We start from the raw sequence: 23,708 nt of genomic DNA on the forward strand, positions 1-23,708 counted from the left end.
GGATTATGGCTACAAGACTTGTTCGTGCCACAAGTCTTGCCTTGACTAGCAGCCTTCCTCTTTTGGATTCTTTTTTACTCTCTTTTTATTGTCAGTGTTAAAAGGACTAAACATCTTTCAATTTGTACTTAGATCATTTCAGTTTAAGGGAAAGGATGTTGAGATTTTGGTACCATTTCTGTCCTCCACCTAAGTGGTATAAATCCTTGCAGAACCTATGTTTGTTTCAAGGGAAAACAATTTTTCCAGCTATGCGGGAGGGCATACTTACTACAGGAAATAAGGATTCTTGTATATTTTAAGCACTAGCTGGGGAATATGTCACTTCAATAGGTATTATGTTGTTTATGATAGCTCAGTTTATGTTAGCAACTTATATTTAGAATTCTCTCAAGCACTATATAGAGGAGAGAATTTAGTTGATTTAAGATACTTTATAAACAGGAGAAGTTTGGGCAACTCTCTACTGGGTTGCAACTGGAGCTTGCAGATGTAGAAGAGTTCTAGTACATGTGATTTGGTTTGATTTTTACTATATTTTTGTGTGCATCACCAAAAGGTATTGCAGGCACACATCAAAAAGTCCTACCATTTAGTAAGGCTTTTCAGTGCTTTCTCTCTTCTCCTTATTTGTGATCCATTTCTGTCTTAATAGGGTAGATGACAGTTCTTTTCAAGAATACTTAGAAAGGCAACAGAGCCTTTTTCAAAAAGTTCTTATAAAAGGTCATGCTTCTGTTTTTTAGTTTGAATTTGATACTTCTTCATGAATTGCAGGATATGAAAGATAAGGAAGTAGGTCCAGTGGTCAGGTTTTACCTGCCCACCCGGACTGTGCCCTGAGGTCAAACTCCTGATATTGGCTGTTTGGTACAGAGGAGCTGATGACAGGTAGGGGCTGATACAAGGGGGAAAGCTTGAACCGTATCAAAGCTAAAAGGCAGGAGATTTGGGACTCAGTGAGAGACTGTAGCTAAAAGATGGATCAGCAGGATTGCCCTCTTCTTAAAAAGCAGCTGACCTGCAAGGGAAAAGACTTTATCGTCCTGCCAATCACATGGTTGCTAATGGAAGCCAGTTATCTCAACAACAGCTTACTCACTCTGTGCTGTACTAGTGCAGTGTGTAAGATTAATGAGGATTGGGCAGTAGGATATTATAGCACATTTTATTAATGAAGTAAAGTCACAGGGAGCCAACGTGGAAGACAGAGAGAAGAGCTACACTTGGATAATTACCATGTAGGGAGGAGCAGCTTTGAAAAGAATTGCCATAGGTATTTTCAACCTAACAGTTCTTGATCCTCTGTCTTTCCCTGAAGACAATGTGTAGGGAGCCTGTTGTCCCCAGCAAGCCCACTTTCCTTCTTCCTTCCACAGACATGGAAGAGCAAACAGAAACAGAAACAGCTGGCATGAGAAAGAGTTGTGTCTAAGAAGACAATAGTAATTAGTAGCAGGAAGCTCTAAGAGGACAGAAATCACAAAAGGGCAAGCACTTACCAGTGTGCCCTTTGAGCCACCTCTTTCTCTTTATACTGTTCTCCACTTAGGCTTTTTTCATACTTAATATGCTCCTTACAGATCTTTGTAATCTGAAGAAACCCTAGTCAATAAAGATTTTTGTGCTGTTTCCATAACCACAGCATCTCAGCATCTTACACAGGTGACTTGGTGTGGTTGGCTAATCACACATGGTCAATCACATGGATCATCTAGAAACTTGCAGCTCCAGCTATTTTAGCAGGTAGAAAATTTGGGGCAGATTCATGGTTCTGTGCAGCTGCAGTAATTGTGTCATGCCTTATGCCACTTTTCTTAGCGTATGACCTGAGGTCACACCTATGTGCACCCTTTGACCCCACTTAAAGCCACTGAGGGGCCATCTCAGCCAGGCAGTTATCAAAGTGGCATGTGCTGCGTTACAGAGATGTCTCTGGCATCTTGTGAAGATGACCCAGCTCTCCTGCAATTTGCATTGCTCTCTGACAATCATTTCTTGCTACTGTCTGTACAGGGAGCCTGGGTTAATAGTGCAGTGGCCCAAAGTGAGGGGGAATAAACTTTGGGGATTTTGCTACCAATTCAGATCTTAGGTCAATCGGAATTAACCTTCAAAAGTGAACAGGTCTTAGTTTGTTCTACTTGAATCGCCTCTGAAGAGGAAGCACAGCCTCTGATATGAATTAGTTTTTCCTGGTTATGATCTGTTCATTAGTGCCTAAAGACTAGGGTTACAGTTCTGGAATGTGAGGCAGTTTCTTGGATGTTCTGTACACCTAAGTACTGTGAGGAAAAGACATTAGTATTATAATTTGTGTGTTATTCTTTGGAGAGCCAGTGTAGTATGTAGTGGACAAAAAAAATAACCTTGTGTTAGGCTCAGTAGTTGCTGTCCTAGGCCAAATGTCCTGATTCTTAACCAAGTGGGTGCCAACAAATACCTACTCTTGAAATCAAATTATTTCCTGCAGAGATATAACCTAAGCTGCCAACATAGCTTGACTTTGTTTCACTTTGGACTTCAAAGGTTATTCCTGATGTTTCTCTCCACCGTCAGCACTGCTTATGGGCTTCTTCCTCTACTGTCTCGTCTCAAACAAGCTAGCTTGATGATTGTGGAATTTCCTTGTTTTGCTGGGGTGAGGAGAACTGTGTCTCATCTGTGTTCTTTTGGCACTTAAGTACATGTGGTTAACACCCTCCAGCTGCTGTTAGTGTTGGTCCTGCAATGGGCAGCAGTCTCAAGTGGAAATAATCTATTGGTAACTCCAGAGTTAAGCAACCATAGTAGCAGTATCTTCACCCATGTGACAAACACAGAGTTTACAGTCTGATAGTGGTGTCCCTCAGATGGTAGACCAGGGGCTGTGATCAACAATGTCCATAAGCTCTGCTTAAGCATGGGGGGAAATTTTAGATGATTTTCAGCAGTTTCTGTTTGCATTTTCTCAATGTTAGAGATAAATTGGACGTAAAGTCATAACACAATCAATATGATTAATATACAGAGTAATATATCATAGAAATCTTAGAAGATACATTTTTGTCAGATTTTTTTTATGATGTGTGTAGATGAGCATGTGTCATTTCTATGAACTCAAATTATTGATAGTCCACAACATGTATTCCATCTGCAAATTGATACCTGATATTTAAAAGTATAATACATTATCTTCTAATTTGGAATCATTGATAGTTTATTGGGTTGCTTGTCCATTTATTTTGTGATGTGTTTTCTGGTGAGAAGTATTGCTAACCTTCTGACCTGCAGTGTTCCATGCAACAAATGTAAATTTATTTGAAAGAGGAAATTGTTACTACTACTTAATATAGCCCTCCTCTGTCTTCCCATTCATTAATGAGACATAGCATTGTCCTTCTGATAAACTCGAAACTCATAGTAGGTAGGAGCTGTGTAACAGACCACTGGGCTTCAGTCCCAGGCGCAGGATTTTCTGCCACTAAAGGCAGGGTGACAGTTCAGTCTTCCTCACTGTTATGTTCTCAGTGTTTAATTTGAATTAATTTCCTGTGGTAGTAACTGCGTTTCAGCTCTGGCTTGTCTCCGATTCCCAAAGGTGCAGCCTGCCAAAGCTCTTGTCATCTGTATTCCCTGTGGAAAATGCTTTCGAGCTCTTCAGTAAACCTCAGGGAAGTTGCAGCCTATTGCCAGACCGGTTCACCATAACTCTTGGAGGTTGAGAGCTCTGAAGGTGTGCTCTGGCTTCCTTTACAGGCTGCCAGCCCACAGAGTGCCTAGGCTTTTAAATTAGTGGGGTACACTCACCCCAACCTCTGTGCCAAAAGAGTTTTGAACTGAAAAAACATCAGGATTTTTCAAGAGGGAGAAATCTTCAACAGTATGTTTAGGAATAAGTTTTAAAAGCTTCAGAGTTTGAAGATAAAAAGTAAGACTTCTTTTCATAAGGCAACAGTTTGAATTTTTAATTAGAAAGTAGTATAGAACATTTCATCTTTTGCTTCCTGAGGGAAATGGTTGCTGAGACTTTCATCTTCACAGAGGCTCTTTCACAATGCTTACCGATCCCTTTCCCCCTGTTTTGCACTCCCCAGCTTCTCTGAAGAAGCAGAGGAGCATGTTACATCTGTAACATGAAGCCCAGCCTCAGGGTGCTATGTAATGGGATTTGTGCTTCTCTAGTTTTCAGTGCAATGCTGCTTATTTAGCTAAAGAAAGGAGCTCAGGTTTCAGACAGCAACAAAACAGGAGTTGCATCTCCCTGGATTTCAGATCCTCACTTTGCTGGAGGAGGAAGGCAATTCTTCCTGGACTTTCCCTTCTCCATAAATTAACTTGGCAGTAAGGCAGGAGGGCTTGAGACGCACTGTGATCAGAACAGGCACATGTCAAGTTTCAATATCTCATGTACTTGCACCATACAATGGTAGCATGCATATGCATCTCTGGGTTTAAAATGACACAGTTATTTGAGTATGACTGCAAGCAAAATACATGTTACCTGGCTTGCTGGGAAGACACAATATTTCTTCAGAGTACTATATTCTTCCAAGTAGACAGGAATTCTTCACATAAATGTGGCAACTTGTTTGTAAGCACTTATATTCCCTAATGGAATCTCTTACTTTTGATTTCTCCTTCTCAGCTAGGTTCTGCAAAGCCTTTAGTAAATCACGGTAGGCTCAGATCACAAGCTGTGTGTATAGATATTTGTGAGGAAGATCTCAATCAGTGCTCTGTACACAGAAGCAAACCGGCTCATTACTGGGATGGGGTTTATACCTGCCAGCTGGTAAGAATTAGGAAGCTTTGGTAACAAATGCACAGAAATTAACAGCAGGGGGTCAAAACCAATCGTGGCTTTGGATTCACCATCTTGATAAGGATTTGCAGAATCAAAGCAGAATGACAAGTCAGTCATTTCCTGGTAGTAAGTATTCCTACCCTGTTACTGCCAGAAACTAAAAGCACACATGCCGGGTATTAGGTGTCTGTATATTCTTTGGGACATTAAATCATTCATCAAATTCAGTGCAAAACAGATTGTATCCAGTTCATCTAAATGTCCCTTTTTCGGCAGAGAAGTGTAAATACCATGCTGATCATGTACCAGCTTTTTCTGTAGATCCTGGTGTACTAACAGTGAGGGGGAATACCTGAAAACAGGTTTGAAAACCTCGGTGTACAGATGCTGTTACTTCACTTCAATAGCTCTATCAATACCTCACTTAACTAAAATGATATACATATGGCCATTTAACTAAAAGATACTCTATTCCATCTGTGGCAAAAACCTTACCAATTTCTCCAGAGGAAAGTATAGTATATTTTGAACAAAAGGTTGTGAGGTGTAACAGTGTAATGCTTAAGCAGAATGCCATCTCTTAATCGACTGTAAAGAATGCCATAGGTACCTGAACCATGGAAGTTATAAAAAAATAATAAAATTTTCTTATTGTTTCTTTAAGCTAGTTAATTTAAGGGATGCAATTCTCTCAGTTGTCCTCTTACCTAACAAGATACACACGAGAACTAAATGAGCTGACAAGAAATCTGTACTGTGTATTTAGGAAATGACAGAACTTGTGAAGCATTGACTCAGCTTGACTTAGAGACCTGCAGATAACAATCTTTGAATAAGAACATAAGAACAAGAACATTAGGGCATTTTTTGTTGTTGTTAGCCGAATTTATAATTTTGGGAACTAAGGCAGGAAATCGCATTTATTGGTCTCATTTGCCATGTGCAGGTGAAACGCTTGACTTAGAACTGTGCAGGGGAGTTTTATCTTCTAAATGCTACAATCATAGAAATCACTAAAAGTTTCACTGGAGAGGTTGATCAAAGCAGATATTAAGGAAAAAAAAAAAAGTTGGCAAATGCTGCTGTCAAGACTATTTAGGTGGACATGTCTGAATCCCTATCTGACTACTAACTGTCACATTTAATCAGCTTTAAGCTCTTCTTGGTCATCATTACTTTTGCAAGACACAGTTAAGAAATAGTTAATCATTTAATTCAAAACCTACAGAGCTGTTGTTATGATGAAAACTTCATATCTCTGGAAAACCTTCCCATTCAAGAAAATTCATCCCATAGTTACAGAGGAAATTCCTATAAGACTGGGACCTAAATGGAACTAAATTGTGTCCTTGGTAGTTGAAGTGAAATCCCAAGAATACTCTGCACATAATGTTAGAACCCAATTCCATTTGCTTGGGCATGACACTAAATTTCTTTTATAACTGGCATGCTGTGGAACACTTATGAAGCAGCCATTTCCAAAGACATTATGAGAGAAGGCACAAAATAAACTTTATCTGGAAGTTTTATTCTTTTGCAGAAGGACCTGTTGGTAGGAAAGTGTGAGAAGGTTCACTTCTAGATAATTTCTCAATTAACAAATACCTTCCTTGAATTAGAAGTTGATCTATGCATGCTACATTTGTAAAATCCTACTTACCTTTTGAGTCACTGATATGCATTCCATTTGGTGGAAGTTACTCAATGAAACGAAGATTCTCTCTAGTTATTTTTCTGCTGGCAGTTTTGCTCCCATCCAGTCCTTGCCTTTGTCATGTAAGAAATTATGTACATGCAAAGAAGAAAGATTTGGGTGCAGAACTTCACAAGGTTTGTGAATACATTATATCAAGCTGTTGTCTTCCTGCTGACATCCAGTTGCTGCAGGATCTCCACCATTGTGTCTGGGCTCTTCTGTAGCCCTGAGCTGATGGATTGAATTCAGTTTTGGAGCCCCCATCTCCCCAGTACTTCCTCTGAATTCTGTGAGCAATATGTGGTTCCTATGAGTAATGAATAAGGATTGTTAGTTGAGCAACACAAGAGAAGAAAATTATTGGTTTCCTTCAAGTTCCATGTTGTTTGTATTCTGTTAACATTTCTAAGTCCTAGTCTCCTGTCAGGGAGCCATGGAACTGGTAGCTGCACTAGTGTATTAAGTAATTTCTGCACCAAAATCACTTACATTCTCCAGCCTTAGATAAACAGGTAGTGTCGCTGGTATGTAGTATGTACTGAGCAACACTACTAACCCTTTAATCCTACAGATTTGCCTGCACTATTTTTTCAGTTGCATCAATCAACATATTTAGGTTCCATTCCTTTTCTAAATTATCTGTCAATCACATGCAGCAGACAGAATACCCCATTTTTTCCCCTTTTGCTAGTTTCTTCTGTGAAAAGGAAAGTCCATCTTATCTTTAAAAGTCACTGTAGGGCAAATGTAAAATCCAGCTTATCATACATGTTAACATTTATGGCTCTCATAACCTGGATGTGTCAGGTTTGGAGCAATTTATCCTCCTACAAATTGTGCTATTTTAAAGAATATTGAAATAACAAAGTTTGCATGGATGATTCACATATACATTGTGTCCTCCCTGCAGAGGACTTTCTCTAGAGCATTAGTAGCAAAGGAACAGTGCAACTTAAAAGACCCCACAATTACGAAAGGTGTGAATAATAATAATAAAGAATAATAAAGAGTGAATAATAGCAGAAATGAAAAAAAGAGAAAAAAGTCAAAATATGAGTAAATGGAAGCACTTGATGATGGGGAGAAAAGAAGAACATAAAAATACAGGATGAGGGGGAAAAAATATTAAAAGTCAGTTTGTGTCTGTAAATATACTTTATTGTTCTTACCCTTTTCTTTTTGTGTTTATCATTTTCCATGGTTTATGGTGAGACCATTAAGAGCATTTCTTTTTTAAACAGTAGAAATTTGAAGAGATGTTTTTATCCAAAGAAAAGAAAGGACTTTCAGTACACAGTTAATGGTATATAAAATCCATGAAACCATCAGGTTGCCTCATTCCCAAGGAGAACTCAAGCTTTCCTGGTTTCAGTAGTGTGCCTCCAGGAAATCGTCCAGGAGGACACATAATTAGCCCACACTCTTCCAGAGTGCACAGTGTAACATGATGCAGTTAAACCAGAAGACAGTTTGCATCTTTTGACCCTGTGTCAAATGTGTCAGTTGAGTAGCTTACCTGAGATCTGTAAGACAACGTAGGCCATCAGATGTTTTCCCATAGAAAGGAACATGCAGTAGGACACACACACACATAAACACAATTTTAAAACCTGACTTATTTTCAAAGTAACAGAAAAAGTGGCCTTTGTAAGTGGCACAACTCAGTGCTTTCAGATTCTTTCGTTTTGCCAGTCTGAAGTTTAAATAAAAATGTTTGCCCTTGCTTAGGATGTATGAGAAGGACATTGAAAGTGGCTCTTTCACTTTAGGCACTATCAAGATATTGGGTCCTCCGGAAGGGTGAATTTGATACTATCATTCCAATGCATGTCCAGATGATAGTTCTGGGAATGGTAAAATGTTTAGTATAGTGTCTACTTCTTGCATTTATTGCCATGCAGAATAGTCCAAAAAGTTTACAGTGAAACAGAATAATGTTGAATAACTCCTAGACAGAAATGCCATGGTAAGTGTGTGCGGTGGGGTGGTGGTGGTTTGTGTGTGTCAGGGTGTGGTGTGTGTAGGGGGGACTTGTGTAAGTGGTAGAAAAGGCACAAGCTGAAAACTCAAATGACAGTGTAAAACGGCCCTCATAGCTTAATTAAATAAAACAAATAATGTGATTTAAACTTCTTTGAGTTAAAATTACTTTAATAAGGGTGTTAATTACTAGAGGATTAACACTGCTTACATGTGATAATAGATCTGGTCAGTCAATAAAGGGTGAGAATAATGTTCATTTAAGAAGCAAAAGAATCTAGCACAGGATTACTCACTAGAAAGGGATAACATTTCAAAGTGGCAAGTAAAATCAGGGGAAGATGTTTTCACATTGCAGGAGGCATTAGAGGCTGAATCTTGCCATCATTAGTCAGCAAAAGTTCCATGTGTACTGGGATCTGTTGGAGCTAAAATATGAAGAGTAATTATTGCAAATGACATATAACAGAATTTGGAATTACTCAGTCTTCCAGGGAAATCATAAGAAGTAATTTTTCAGATAAAACATTTAAAGAAAATACTGTCTATAGAAGTGAGGAGAAAAGGTGTAATCTAAAGGAAAAAGACCAACTTCCAAGGAGAGTAATTTCTTGAAGATGTATTTCTTAGAAAAGAAATTGTATTGGATTATTGCCTTTAAGCAAAAAGGAGTTTTTCCTAATATGTTTGCAAACAAGAGCCAGAGGAGAAAGATCTTTTGCAAAAACCGTATAAAAAAGGGAAATTCTGAGGTATCCAGGTTACAACTTGCTGGGCTTGGAAGCCTTTGTTAAACCAAGTTATCTAGACAACAGGTTAACAAAACAAAGCCAGGATTTTATATGAGCTGTAGTATTTGCTAAAATATTTTTAGAGTCATTTGATAGATACAGATTGATACAGATTAGATATATATATATATAGATATTAGATATAAATATGGAAGTAAATGTCTTCTTGTAGCTGAAGAGGAAGGTGAAGGTTGTCCATGAAAGAATATGAAAGTTTTTTCCTAGTGATTTTGGCTTTCCTTTTAACTTGTCTCCATTTACATTCCTGAGCTACTGATTGTGGAATTCCTTGTCCAGTGGTTCTCAGGTCTAGAATAGCTTTCCCTAAGGGATGTAACTTCATCTGCTATAAAGGGTGGTTATGCAGCCGTTCTCTGAGTGCACTACTTTGGAAGAAATAACTATCTGTTTACAGTAAACTTACAATGGCCACATCTGTAAGTGTTTGTGCTTTATGGATTGCACTGGATTTTTGTTTCTGGATGCGAACAAACTTATGCTGGTCTGTGGCCTGTTATGTCTTGAATTTCAGTGGCTTTTCACATATTCTAACTCAGCACCCAAGATCAGCTGAGATACTTTATTGAGCACTTGCTGTATTTGAGCACTTGCTGTATCTGGTTCCTGCAGAAGCTTTTCAGAGAGACACCTTGTATATGAAATTCTAAGTGTTTTGATGGCCACCTAAGAGAAGAATCTGGTGCACTGTGGCCGTAATTTTTTTATTTTAGATGTGCAGCTTTTGACAAATGCACAGATCCTAAAAGAAACAAAGCCAAAAAAAAGTTTTAAATTTAAAAATAATTACTCTGTTGTGTTGAAACAAACTATTTCCCCTTACCTGCTGTAGAACCTCAGTTTATCTCAGTGGAAATGATGTGATTCATAGTACACACTACAGATCATGGACTTCTGTGGAGACCAATTGCTGCAGATTCAAGAGGTGGTCATAAACCTTACAGACCTGATGTATATCCTCCTGTTGAGTCAATCTGTGTAGCAATCTAATTTCAGCACATTTCATAGATGTAATTTTCTCAGGTGTTTTTGTTCAAGTCAGAATATGACAAGAAAAGATTGGAAAGTTAGGAGAGGGAAATGCTCCATTCACTGAATCCTTAGTTCTCAGCAGTGCCTGGGCTGGCAGCATCCTGGGTCTGTTCTTGAGCTGCAACTTCACACAAAGAGCTGAAGTCTTTGCCTCCTCTGTAAGCACGAAGCTGATGCCATGGAGCTGTGCCATGCTCACTTGTCTTCCCATAGGCATCAGTTTGCATTTGTGTGCCAGGGCTGTGTATCTAAAACTCCTTCCTTCAATCCTAGAAGTAACCGGACTGAAATTTAAACTTGGAGTTGTAATTATACTTGGACAGACCACTGCAGGTGATTAGTTCTAGGGTACAGCAACCTGACTGTCTAGATTAGATGTGTGTGTATACAAGGACAGTTTGGGGTAGTTAAAACCAGCATTTGTCAGATAATGACTTCTTGTGATATGGTATGTATATATAAACTTGTAAGACTGCAGGCATCTGGAGTTACTCTTACGGGTAGTGCTAAATATTAAGTGTGACAGATGGGACAAGAGTGTTCAATTTCAGAACACAGTATGGAAGTTGAAGTGAATATGTTTTGTGTTTGAATTTTATTCTAGTTACACCAAATGAGATTATTTTAAATTAGACCCACCTCTAAACCAGAGAAAGTGGTTAAAATTTAACTTCAGATTTTGAACTTCTTGAAGATGTTTTTATAGTGAATCATCTCGGATGGATTTTTACAGGAAGGATTGAGACAAATGATACCGTTTTAATCCCTGAGAAACGTATTTTAGGATGCTGTGCCTCATCATGTGCTATTTATGGCATTATTTCATAGATGAGTGAATAGTTTAAAGCAAACCTGTGTAAGTTTAGTGCAAGTAAAAAAGAAGTGCCTATAGAAAATAAAAAACTAAATAAACTAAACTGTAAAATTCCTTTTTGGTAGATGTCAATATTAAGTACTACTGGCAAACCTGTGTTTAAAAAAACAATCACAAGCTGAGTGAAAATGCCAGCTGAGATTTAACTGTGCTATATTAAATGTTTCATAATTTTAACAGTTGAAATTGTGTTTTCAAAGTGTCTCATTCAGGTGAGAGGCAGATGGGCCATTTTGAGGGGCTGCACTTGTCACCCCTGCATGCTGTTTGAGCGAGTACACCTCTGCGTCAGGAGCTCAAAACCAGAAAAAATGGTGAATGACCTGACCATTGCATAATCCACAGTTTTTAATCCACACGAATTTTGCCATCGACATAGTTTTATGCTTTGTCTAAAGGGACTTTGTGTACGGACTAACACGCTTGACAGGAGCAATTTGGCCCGAGCCCGTGCCCTCTGGAGCCTGACTGTCTGCCAGGCTCCTGCTTTTCAAACTCTTCCCTGTTTCTAGACTCAAAAGACGGTTCTTTTGCTACTAGTCCAGTTTATTCTTTAATGATGAAGAACAACACACTTCATAATAAACATTTTCACTGTAATTAAACAAATCTTCTTTGAAGAGGTATTACTTGTTGCTATACTGTGTATTTCATAGGACCTAGCTATTTATATTTGTCTCAGAAACTACTTTTCTGTGTCTTCAGATGTTACATCTTGGGCTGCTTGAAGTTTTAATGGGATTTGTAAAAATTATACATTGTGAGTGTTTTTCTGGTTATGGTAACAGCAAAAAGCTTGTTCATGTGACTTCAACAGCAAGTGTTTTATTTTTTAGGCAGGCCTAAGTTCATTTGAAGTGCCAAAGGAAAAAAAAAATTATTTTGACATGTTCATGAATGTAACAAGACCAGACATCTCTCGAAGTATACCACAAGGTCCAGATTTTAGGAAAGAATTCTGCCCTTTGCAAGGATTTTTTTTCTTAAAAAAGATATATGAATACAAGTAACTTCTGTTTTTTTCTTAGCATAGCAACAAATCCCAATGGTTCACCTGTCATAACATTATACATTGTACATATATGAATGTATTGAAGATTGTATCCCAACATTCAAGATAGTGACAGATACAATTTCACTTATAAATTCGAAACAGATGGTAACATTTAAATACAAAATTGTTTCATTCTTGTGAACATTTCAATGTCCTAAATTTAGAAACAATTTCTAAATGCATGGTTCTTAAAAGAAGAAGGTGCGTTTTAATGCAGTGGCTTAAAAACTGAAAGACACTGCCTTTCTAACACAGACTATCCTTCCTTTGAAAATCCAGGGCTCAGTTTTCAAAGCATTGTCTAGGAATTTAGCCTGCGACCCCCATTGACACTAATGGGAATTGCATAGCTAAGTCCCCATAACATCACTTTGAACATCCATTTGTCGTACCAATTCAGAAAAAGGGTAGCATAAACTACAGGCAGACATTCACAGATCAAGAGATCGATGTACACTTTGAAATACAAGACCAATGTGCGTTATTCCAGTTATGTGATCAATAGGGGGGATTTTAAAATTCACAAAATTAATCACCAGGTCTAAATAAAATATTTTGGCAAGTGGCAGGCAGACTTTCTAACCAGACTAACAAGATGTTTATCAGCAGTAATGAACACCTACTGATTAAGGGATAATTGTGTTTGGTTGGTAGGGTGTTATTCTACACTTAGCAAGCTCGGTCTTTTTTTCTTTCAAGCTGGACTTAGGTATCTATATTTTAAGTAGTTCTGTTGTTCCTTTGCAACCAAGAAATGTTCAGAGTAAACAAGGCTTGTCCTTGTCCAGTCCTGATTCTTATCCTGGTCCTTTATGTTGTTTTTTTTCCAATTTAGTAAGTGCTTTCATGGTGTGCATGCTTTAATTAACAGGAGCATAACTTGGTGAATAATGATGGTGTTATCTTCATGGTCATGCATACAGTTTTTGTTGGAAATAAGTGTATACTTGTGTAACATATATTCATGTATACTTTTGCATGAAACCTAAGCAAAGATTTAAAAAGTGGTGTTGTTGTTGTGTAGCTGTGTAGCTGTGTTACTGCAGTGCCTATGAGTCCCGGTCATGGACCACGGCCCCATTATGCTGGGCAGAATATAAATAAGTGTTTTAACAAAAGAAAGACAGTGCTGCCTCAGAGTTCCCAAAGCAATGAGATTATAGCTCCACTGAAAGGTTAACGTTATGTCAGAGATTATGAAACAGCAACGATTCTGGTTGACAGGCTTCCTTTTGGGTTGTGAAACCCATTTGTCCTTCTGAATACAAGGTGGGGTGGATTGGTACAGTGTGAGCTCCTAGGAGTAGGAAATGTTGAGGACTGGAACATTTGTGAGTGGCTTTTGTGAGTTTACTGTGTTTAAAATAAAAAAGTCCCCTTCATGTTTGGTGCTTTTTAGCTCCAAACCCCAATAAAAGTAGTAATAATTGAAATATCAATGTGTTTGCTATTTCTTTATCTTAGTGACTTAAATGATACATAGCTAGCAACAGTCTTTTATTTTGTCGGTCAAAAGCCACGCATCCTCAAGGAAAAAATTGTAATGTTACTTGTATATTCTTTCCTAAGAAAAGGTCGGGTGTAGCTTGCAGTTGTATATGCTTGGCACTGTTCATTTCCCAGAAGAGTTCACCGTATTCTAGGCTTTGGGGTTTTTTTAATTAAAGAGGTCAAAATCCATTATATCAAAATTTCAAAGAATTTACCAATTAGCTGTAGTCTGTGATGCCCAGCAGGTGGCTTTTATACTATTAAAGGGAGATTGTTTCCATCTCTGATCAAAGCAAAAGCAAAACAAAAGAAAATATAGAATATTTTGCTGTACACAGTGCAAACCACATGCCGTGTAAATTATGTGAAAACTGTACGTGAGAGACTGTTCAGTCATCCCACTTCAAGAAAAAGTTCTATGTATTTTCACGCTGGTCCTCACGAGGATTTTAATGGTAATGTCTAAGTCTGTTTAGATTACTGATTAGCTGCGAAGGTTAGACAGCTTGCTATTTCCTAAAATGAGGACTTTAGCATTTTTCTTATTTAAAAGTAAAAGTGAAAACGGACAATTAAGTAGATAATGAATTTAGTACGAGTGAAATTAGAAAAAGCTGAGTGTGCTGGAATGTTTCAAGATGCAAAAAAATTCCAATTTGCACTTTTCAATGAATCTAAACTTCCCCGATTTTTGCCTACTTAAAAGAATGTTTGTGACCTTTTGACCCTTTTGTTATCCCTTACTCAGAAAGGCCTTTATTCTGTAAGACTTAGGTATAAAAAAATAAAAAGAGTGTTAATGGCATAACAGTCGTTTCTGATCACCCTGTGCAAGATGTTTATGCAAAGTGTCAATAGAAGCAATTGGCCTAACAGTGTGACAACCTGCTTTGCTTGGAAATGGGCTAATCTCCTGTTTGGGTTATCCAGAGGTCAGGTAAGGATTTCTTTTTTCACACTCCCCGTAGCGCATGGGTACATAACCTGCAAACACTACAGGGCAGAAATCAGAAGCAATTGAGCCCAAGGATGCCACAAAGCATTTTTATTTAATCCTGACCCGTTTGCTTTTCCTGATTTTTTTTCCCCTCTGCTTTCTTTTAGTTTTTCCCTTCCTGGTCCCATCCCAGAGAGTCTGCTTGAGCGTATAACACATAATGAAGACAGGGACTCTACCAATTTCATTATCTGCTGCTTCACTGTGTTGGTTTTTTTCTTTCTTTTTTTTTTTTTTTTTTTTTTCCAAACAGGCATCATCCCACTCTTTTTTGAAGTTCACGTGGAAACCTACTTTAAATCTCAGTTTTTGAGAGCTGCCCCTGTTGCCCTGTCACAGCAGGCTGGAACTCAATAAGAGCTCAGGCAAGCGTATCGGGCCGGGCAGTGGGCCTTGGCGGGCTGCACGCTGTGAACTCCTGCCTCACTGAATCAGCTTCTGTGTGTTTTTATAACTGCCTTTTTTTTCCCTGTTAATTATGCCCCAAGGCTGTGGAAAGACAGCATTTATCTGTTTCAACAGACTAAGCAGCAAGTGTTCTGACATGTTTATCAGGCAAATTGTACCTGACAAAAGGTAATTACACATGCAATCAAGTCCAGAAGTAACTGGGTGATTAGGGGTTAATAAACTATTTAGCATAAGAAATATTCAGCTTGTGAGCAAGGGGAGTGGGCCAGAACTGACATAACTGACAGTGATATGTTAAAGAATTACTTTTCTTTGGATGGAATATTTGACTTTACTGAAAGGTAAGAAGGATATTAAGCGTACAACTCCTCAGTTTTATCTCCAGCTCCTGAATCACTGGTGCCTTTTGTACAACCAAAGGTCTTTGCTGGTGCTCATGCTACTTTAGAAGAGATAATTGCACCATTCCAACTTGCACTAAGCTACCTTGATAATTTACAATTAGGATTTTTGTAGTATAACCAGCACAGTTGCTCTTGTCTAATGGACACTGCCCCCATTTCCATCTGCAAAGCTCGTGTCTCCTCCTTCTGTTGCTGTGTTCACTCTGTGCATAGCAAGTTCCCAAAGTTGCGTTCTCTTCCAAGATTATTCCTGACAGTTGCCCAAAAGTAAAAAGGCAAAGGCATCTGTATGATATCTGAGGATGTGACAAGAGGCTCAAATGGCATTGAAAGGGCCGGATGGTCGATTCCAGCAGTTCCCAGTGCACAAAATTCTCACGTAATTACAAGATGGCCTAAATACAGGACTATGGCTGAGCTGCTCTGAACTTTAGGTAATACAATGCAAAGCTCTAGTGAGCAATGATGAACAGTAATTTCTAACCAAACACAGCCATGTCACCTAGATACTGGGAAAACACTTTAACTTTGAGGAATGGGTACAAGTACCCTATTTGAAATCAGAATTCTGTCTCTAAAATTTTAAGATCTTTCCCCTCATAGCATCAATATTGTAATGTTTTGTGTTAACTGATCCTGTTAGCTAGCAAGGTCTTACAGTAGGAGCTCTTTTAACCAAAACATAATTTGGTATCTTTTAAAATAAAAGTCTTCCAATTAAAAATAGCAGTGTTATCTGTATAATGTCAGAATGTCCTATAAACTCTTACATAAGTACATATAAACACCTTTTCTTTTCCAAGTGGTGTTTATTTTTATAGAGAGACCTGATGTTAGACATAAAAGGCATTTAGAAAATACCTGCACATGAAGGGAAAATTACGAAATCATAGCTCTGTAGGGCATAATTCAAAATAAAAGTGCAGAACAGCAACCAGGGGCTTTAGTTACCTATAACGTTAGAAGTATATATGTGACTAATAATGTAATGGTTTGGGAAAGCAACGCTGTTGCACATACAATAAAAGAAACATGCTGCTCTCTGGTCATCAGCCCTGATGGTTCCAAGATGTTGGATAAAGGTTCCCCTTCTATCACACCTTTAGAAGAGGCAAAATCATTTAAATAAGGTGGAAGTGTATACTGTATCTTGTAAATGCAAGTAAGTGGACAATATATAGGATGTTCTATGTGGTGTACTGGAAAGGCTAAAGCTTGTTTGTTTTTTTTTTGTTTCCTTGTTCTTTTTTTGTTGTTGTTTTTTTTTGTAATGACTCAGACACTTCTCTGCAAATTGTTCCTACTCAGAAAGGAATAATTGCTCTTTGCTCCTAGGGAAGCATATTCTGCTTCATTATAAAATACTCAGGTATAGTATTGTCTGTCTGAGCTTATTCTTATTTTTCATGCTTGTTATGGGATAAAGAGGACAGCAGTACCATTGTTCTTGAGTAGCAGAGTATGTATATTTAGTTTATTTGGTGCTTCACAGTGTTTTGGCTGCATAAGCTGGTTCTGACTGAACACCCCTGGGTGGCTCCTTAGGTAGGGCTGAGGAGCTTTCTAACAGCCCAAATGGGCTGCACTGCCTCCAGACTCCAAGTAGAGGGTGACTGCCTTTCTGTCTGAAGTTTTTTCCATACATGTTAACTTTGGAAAGATGCATGTGCAGAATAAACATTTTTCCTATTGTAATTTCAAGGCAAGAAATCACATTCTAACCTCGAAGGAGTTGCAGCCGGTAGCACCAGTATGATGTTATACACTCTGTGGCCTTTGATTTTTGAGCCTGGGAAATACTTATTGCTAGGACCTACTCTTTGCCTGTATTTATCTTTTGACAGTGTATGCCAGTGTGGACCATTCCTTGCTAGAAAATACACCTCATTTTCAGTTATTGTCTCAGTAATAGTTAAAGCTTTAATAGATGAAGTACTAGTAGGGAAATGTTGCTTTAACTTAGCCTTTAATAATTTTGATCTTAGGTGCTGCAGTAAAAACTACTGTCACAGAACCAGGAAATTGTCCTGTGCTTCATGTACATCATGTGCCTGTGGCCAAGACAGTCCTACTTTTTCTATATCAGGGAGAGGAATTAAAATGCTTAATTTAAATAGGGCACACATTTGTGTAGCAAAAGATGGCATAAATCAGAAAGGAACAGGGCAGCAGAAATTGAAACAGATTGGTGAGTCAACACCTCTGCATTGTTGCTGCAGGAGTGAAGGTGAATTTGGCGTTGTGTTGTGCTCAAGTGAAGCTTTGCATGAGTGGATTGAAGTTATTTCCCACCACCCATGTGGTGGTCCTGGGGCCAGTGAGTCATTTCTGCTAGACCGTCCTCCCTGCCACTGACTGCTCACCAACATGCTCCCCTCACAGAGTGCCTGCATGGGCTGTACATCCGCCAAGCCTGGGTGCCAGGGCAGATGCAGGTGATAGGAATGGCCAGGAAACAGATCCCAAGAGCTGCACACCAGGCAGCTCCTGCCCACCCACAGCATGCAGTATGTGCTGTCAAAGCCCACTGCACACAGCAATATGCCACAGTGCAGAACTGCAGCTGTGATGGGGTCAAAATGCACAATGCATAATTGTTCACAGCAGCAGTCTGGTCTCCAGCAGTGTCTGCAGCTCCCTGCCACATTTAATCCAGAGCCTAGGACATGATTGTCACACTGCAGCCCCTGAATAGATGCATAGAAGGAGGGAAGGGGGCTGTGACTGAGTGGCATGTGTCATTTGATTGCATGTCTGAGCCTTTGAGCTACCTGCCACATGTCATGACAGCTGCTTGAACTTAAGAGATTTATTAGCGTGAGGTTGGTTGCGTGCAGCCCTTTGACCAAGCATGGAGCAGGGAAGAAGCTCTGGGTACATCCCCCTTGCAAATAGTGTCTCTTGAGGTGTTCATTCTTTAGAGCCAGGACTGTCTTGGAGTACACAGAATATGCTTCATGTTTTGTGTGACTTTTTTTTACCTCATGTTGAAAAACAACAGACTTCATGGTCTGTTTAGAGCCCTACATGCTTACCTGTGTTTGGCCAGGTGACAAATGAGGTGTAATCTTCCAGCCATCACTGTGACTGAGATTTCCCAGAGCCATGGCACCATCAGACAGTTGAGTCAACCACTGAAAGCATAGTATGGAACTCACTCATGCAGTATTGTCAGGGAAGTTTCTCTGAACTTGTCAGCACTGTAATTGTGTCAGTCATCAATGGCTTTGGGCCACATGTTGCTTACAGGATACCTTTCGATACCTTTTGCCCATATGAGCTTCAGGGTTGTTTAGGATTTACCCAGAATCCTTAATTTCAATGTTACAGTAGGGATAAGAAATGAAATCTTTCACCTCTGACTCACTGCATGCAACTGCAGGAGCATTGGTCCATCATTAGGGACCATGTCCCATGTGGAGCACATGACAAGTAGCACTGTAAGTAGCAGAAAGTTATCAATGATCAGATTATATAGTTTGGGTTCCTGTCAGCTTTATCCTCACAGCTTGTCTTGTGCATCTGCCTGTCCTATCTTTCTACTCTTTTAGTTGGGCTTTAAAATGCCTCTATGAGGACTGGGCACTACTAACTGTGTAACACAGGTAATAACAAGTGATAAATAACATGCAGCAGCAACTGAGGCTGTGGGTTTTACAAATTATACTAATTTCTGAGTTACCAAGCCTTCCCAAGTCTGTTTGCTTAGTGACTAAAGGCATGTTCTCTGCAGCTCAGTAAAATTGGTGGTGTCCATCTTGAGAAAGGGCTTTGTGGGAAAGAACTGTTTGAATTTGACCCTTGTAGTTATCACGGATATCTGGTCAGCAAAGAATGAAATAACCTCCTTGGGTTTTAGATCCTTTCACCCCTGTGAGATAGGGAAATGTAAAATGTAGGTGTCATTGAGGTTTGTAAGGGTCCCTGGAACTCTTTGGGATGACAGAGCAGTAGGTGTGTCAGAGGTCCATTATAATGCCAGGAAATGTTGCTACCTAGTCCTAAAAGACTACACTACAAATAAGGAAGGAGTAATTAATTAGAAAATTATATATTTAAATTAGACACTTTATTTGAAAGTAACATAAGAAAGTGATTTGGAACTGGAAAAATTTGCAAAAAAGAGGCATGGAAATTTGAAGCTGGGAAGACTGGGTGTATGCTTTTATTCTGTAAATAAATTGGTGTTATGATTTTGGGCATGAGCATTACTGGACAGCTCTGACAGTTTATCAGGCTGAAAAATTTGAGTAAGGCAAGGTTCTCTGAGGTGCAGTCCCTTCTCTTAGTGTAGCCTGAGAAGTCAGAGGAGTGGGCACCTTCTGCAGCTCTGCCTGCAGGAGCAGGGGCTGCTACTGTTGTGCCCCAGCTGTAACAGCTCTGGTCTGGCTTAGCAGAAGTGAACAGAAGTTTTAAATGAACAGGGTTCTTCCTTGAATTAGCAAAATGGTGCGACTTGCAGTAGTCTGTTACATTTTTTTCAGTGGTTTTGTTGTACAAAATCCTGTTCCAGCCCATGTTTCCAGCATTACTGATTCAGCAGGTCTCCAGGCAAGCAGGGCTCTAGGTTACACTGAGGACCCAGCTCAGCGGAGCAGCCACAGGCACTGTGCGCTGGGGCAAAGTGTTGTTAATGGTTCCCAATGCTTATTTTAACAGTAGGTTTGGCTAACACAGGACAGCCTGAGAACAAGCCCTTGTTAGCCCTCAGCAGCAGGACAAGGCCAGGCACCAGACGCAGGGAGAAGCTGGGGCGCCCCGCCATTGACGTCAATGGCACTGGGGCCCGCCGGCCCGCAGGTAGCCGTGGGAAAGGCATCCCCGAGCGGGACTGCCTGTGCCCTGGCCCCTGGCAGCCTGGGCAGGGTGCCCAGCGGTGGCTGGCCTGCACCCCGTGATGGTGGAGGGGGAATTAGGCTTTGAGGGCTGTGAGGGTGCTGGCTGCTGAAGGTTCGGCATTGCGTCTGATTGTAAAAGCAGGCTGGTTTTTTGTTGAACAGCAGCTCTGAGATCATGAGTCAAAGGCCTGATTTGAAACTGCAGCCAGGCATGGGACTGTGCTTGGAGACTTTCTGTTCCTCCGTTGAAGTGTTTGGGTTTGTTTGGGCCAGAAGTGTGCCCGGGGCTTGGTGCTGAGTTTCAGAGATCAGTCACAATGGAGAGTGCGGCAGGAGGTGTTTAATTCACTTAGTTGAGACTACCTGAGCCTCTGGTTTTAATTACTGTGAGGAGCAGCAGACTCGAGCATCCCTGTCTTGCTCCCCACGGTAAAGCAAGTTCCCGAACACCAAAGCGTGAATCCATTAGCATCCCCTCCTGGGGCCGAACCTGCACAGCCGCCTCCCTGCACACGGAGGGAAGTGAGAGTGGTTAAAGAAAGAAATGGGCAGGTGAATGGGGGCTGTTAGCTGGGCTCGGCGAGGGGCTGCGCCCGGCCTCTCTCTGCAGAGCCGCCCCGCGCTCCCTCACCCGCCTCTTCCTCCGCAGCTCCTGGACCTCTTCATGGTGTGGGACTGGTCCACCTACCTGGCTGACTACGGGCAGGCCACCTCCAAGTACCTGCGGGTCAACCCCAGCACGGCCCTCACGCTCCTGGAGAAGTAAGTGCCGGGGCCGGAGCTGCAGGCGCGGGGATGCAAAGCAGCGCCGGAGCCGGAGCTGGAGCCGGAGCCGGAGCCGCCCTGCCAGGAGCGGCGGCGGCCGGAGCCCGCAGCGGGTCGGTGTCCCGGGGCCGAGAGCCGCGCGGGATGGCGGCGGGGCCGGGGCCGCGGGAGCAGCCAGCGGCTGCCCGAATCGCCGCTCTGGGGAAAGGGAACGCTGAGATTTGGCCGTGGTGAAGCCGGGGCGAGCATTTCGGCCGGCCTGACGGGCGGGCTGGGAGGGCAGGGTGAGCAGGGCGCGTTACCGGCAGTCCGGTACCAACCTGCTTGTAAAAGCCGCATCGAAACACGTTGCGGTTTAAAGACGCTTTCTAACAGTGTTTTCTCTCCTCTCCTGCCTGCGATGAAAATGTCTTTTGCAGAGTTCACAGAGGGTACGTATCGCCTATATTGTTACAAAATATTGTTTCTGCAACTTACTTAATTTCCCGAATTTCGTTTTTAAATCCTTTGGTACGGGAAATCGGAGATATAGATGCCCGTTATTGATGGTGAACAAAACTCACCCATTTGCCGAGTCTGAATTTGCCATGGAAGCAGATGATACTAACGGGTTTTCTGACTTGCTTCTCTCCTAAGGCAATTGGTAGGATCAGGGGTCCTGCTGAAGGGGTATTTGCTTAATACTTACAGGTTATTTGTGAAGTAATACTTGTTAAAATGAGTTCTGCACGGCAGAAGTTTAATTTAAGAACACATAGTGAACAGGTTCTTATTAGCAGAAAGATCAAAAGAGGAACAGTAGTAAACCGATTTAAATAGTCGGATTTTTCCTTTTCAAATTATGTTTCTAATATGTTTGTCATTTGCTTTTTTATTTCTCTAGAATGAAAGACTCCAGCAAAAAGAACAACATTTTTGCTCAGTTCAGGAAGAATGACCGTGACAAGCAGAAGCTAATAGAGACTGTAGTAAAGCAACTTAGGAGTTTAGTGAATGGTATGTCCCAGCATACATAGGCCTCTTAAATTGACAGTATCTCATCACACCAAGAGGTGTTTCTTAGCCACTATTTCTAGTAAGCAAATAGTGATACCAGTTATGACTTTTGTTTGACTGAGAAAAGCAAAAATGCAGTAGATGGATTGTACATGGAGTCTTCAACAAAAAATTCTTTGTACGTATTTTTAATGGATCAACTACTATTTTGTATATTGTAAACAAATGGTGAAAAATGAGATTGTACAATAAAAACCAGCGCAATCATATTGTACATGGAACAGCTGAACTGTAAATATGTTATTTAAATATCTGCAGATATGGTGTCCAAAATTTTGCTCTGAGTAGGAATTATTTGAGAAATGATCCCTTAGTTGCTGTTTTCTGGTTGAATCCTAATTTAATGTTTTTAAGCATTGAGATACTTGTGTTTCAGATGCCACCTCTTGTTTTCCTGCATTAAATGTATATTAGCCTTAAAGTGATTGGACATAATTTTGTATTCCAGGTTTTGTAGTCTGGAGGTATGAAAAAGTCTTCTGATTTTTAGTACCTTTGAAAACTACCTGAGAACTAGACTTGATACCTATTTAGCATTAGGACTTATAGGCTTTGTTCTCCAAAAGGATATAATCTTGAGGTTGTGAATGTAAAGAACCATTTGAGTTCTTTATAATGTGACGTTTTGTTTTGTTTTGTTTTGGTTTTGTTCCTCAGGGTTACTATTTCTGACTGTACTTTTGTAAGATCTTGGGTTCTTTATCCCAGGTTGCAGTAAGGAATAGGTTTGCCGCTGTTGGTTTTGTGCCGCATCTGTTTGTTAGTTTGCGCTTTCTCGCGCCAGCCCCATCCCAGCGATTAGCATTTTGTCCCACTACCAGTCTCTTTGCACTGTCCCCTCCTGGCTATTTTAGGCACTAAGAGAATGTTTAACAAATACAAACCAAATGGAACGTGTGAAAATAATGTACATTTTCGCTGTATTTTTAAGTTATTGACGGTCTAAATACAGTAATATAAACCTCACCCGTATTCCTGTTTAATTTCACACACCGAAACACACCACGGAGCCGGTTTCGCGGGACCTGTGCAGGTCCCGACTCATTGGTGATTTACCCCCGGGGAAGGCGGCCGGGGCTCCGCGGGGCCCCGACGGCGGGGTGCGGGCCAGGAGCACTGCAGGATCGCCTCGCCTGCCGCTGCAGGCCGGAAAGCCGGGGGCGGTGGGGCCTGCGGAGCGGGGCTGAGGCGCTCCCTGGTCGGGGGAGCCCGGCACGGAACTCGCTACCTGGGCAGGCTGGCCCGAGGGTGCGCCGGGAACTCCCGGCGGGGCGGAGAGGGTACCGCGCTCCCAAAGGCGGCCGTCCCGCCTACGGCTGGTCGCCCCGAGGGGCTGGGCGGGGGCGGGAGCGGGGCCCGGGCCCCCAGCCCCGGGGGCTGCCCCACCGCGGCCCTGAGCCCCTCGGCTGGTGGCCCCGGCCCTCCCGCGCCAATTACCGCACTTGGCCGCGCTGCTTAAATATGCAGCGGATACGTCATCTCCGAAGGTGGATCGGGCGTAAGTGGCCAATATCT

The 23,708-nt window shown here is 41.0% G+C and overlaps 1 protein-coding gene across 5 annotated transcripts in view; it reads left to right on the plus strand.

Moving 5' to 3' along the window:
* EXOC6 (exocyst complex component 6) overlaps positions 1-23,159 on the plus strand; it is an 86,538-nt gene extending 63,379 nt beyond the window's left edge. For all 5 annotated transcript variants that reach the window (XM_032115595.1, XM_032115594.1, XM_032115596.1 and 2 more), the window contains 3 exons: positions 21,022-21,134; positions 21,557-21,568; positions 22,021-23,159. In XM_032115595.1, the coding sequence (XP_031971486.1) occupies positions 21,022-21,134; positions 21,557-21,568; positions 22,021-22,153 (258 nt within the window). In that variant the 3' untranslated portion in view covers positions 22,154-23,159. The remainder of the gene's footprint in view (positions 1-21,021; positions 21,135-21,556; positions 21,569-22,020) is intronic.
* Positions 23,160-23,708: the final 549 nt, after the last annotated feature.

This window comes from Corvus moneduloides, chromosome 8 (genome assembly GCF_009650955.1).
Source record: "Corvus moneduloides isolate bCorMon1 chromosome 8, bCorMon1.pri, whole genome shotgun sequence".
Classification (NCBI taxonomy): domain Eukaryota; kingdom Metazoa; phylum Chordata; class Aves; order Passeriformes; family Corvidae; genus Corvus; species Corvus moneduloides.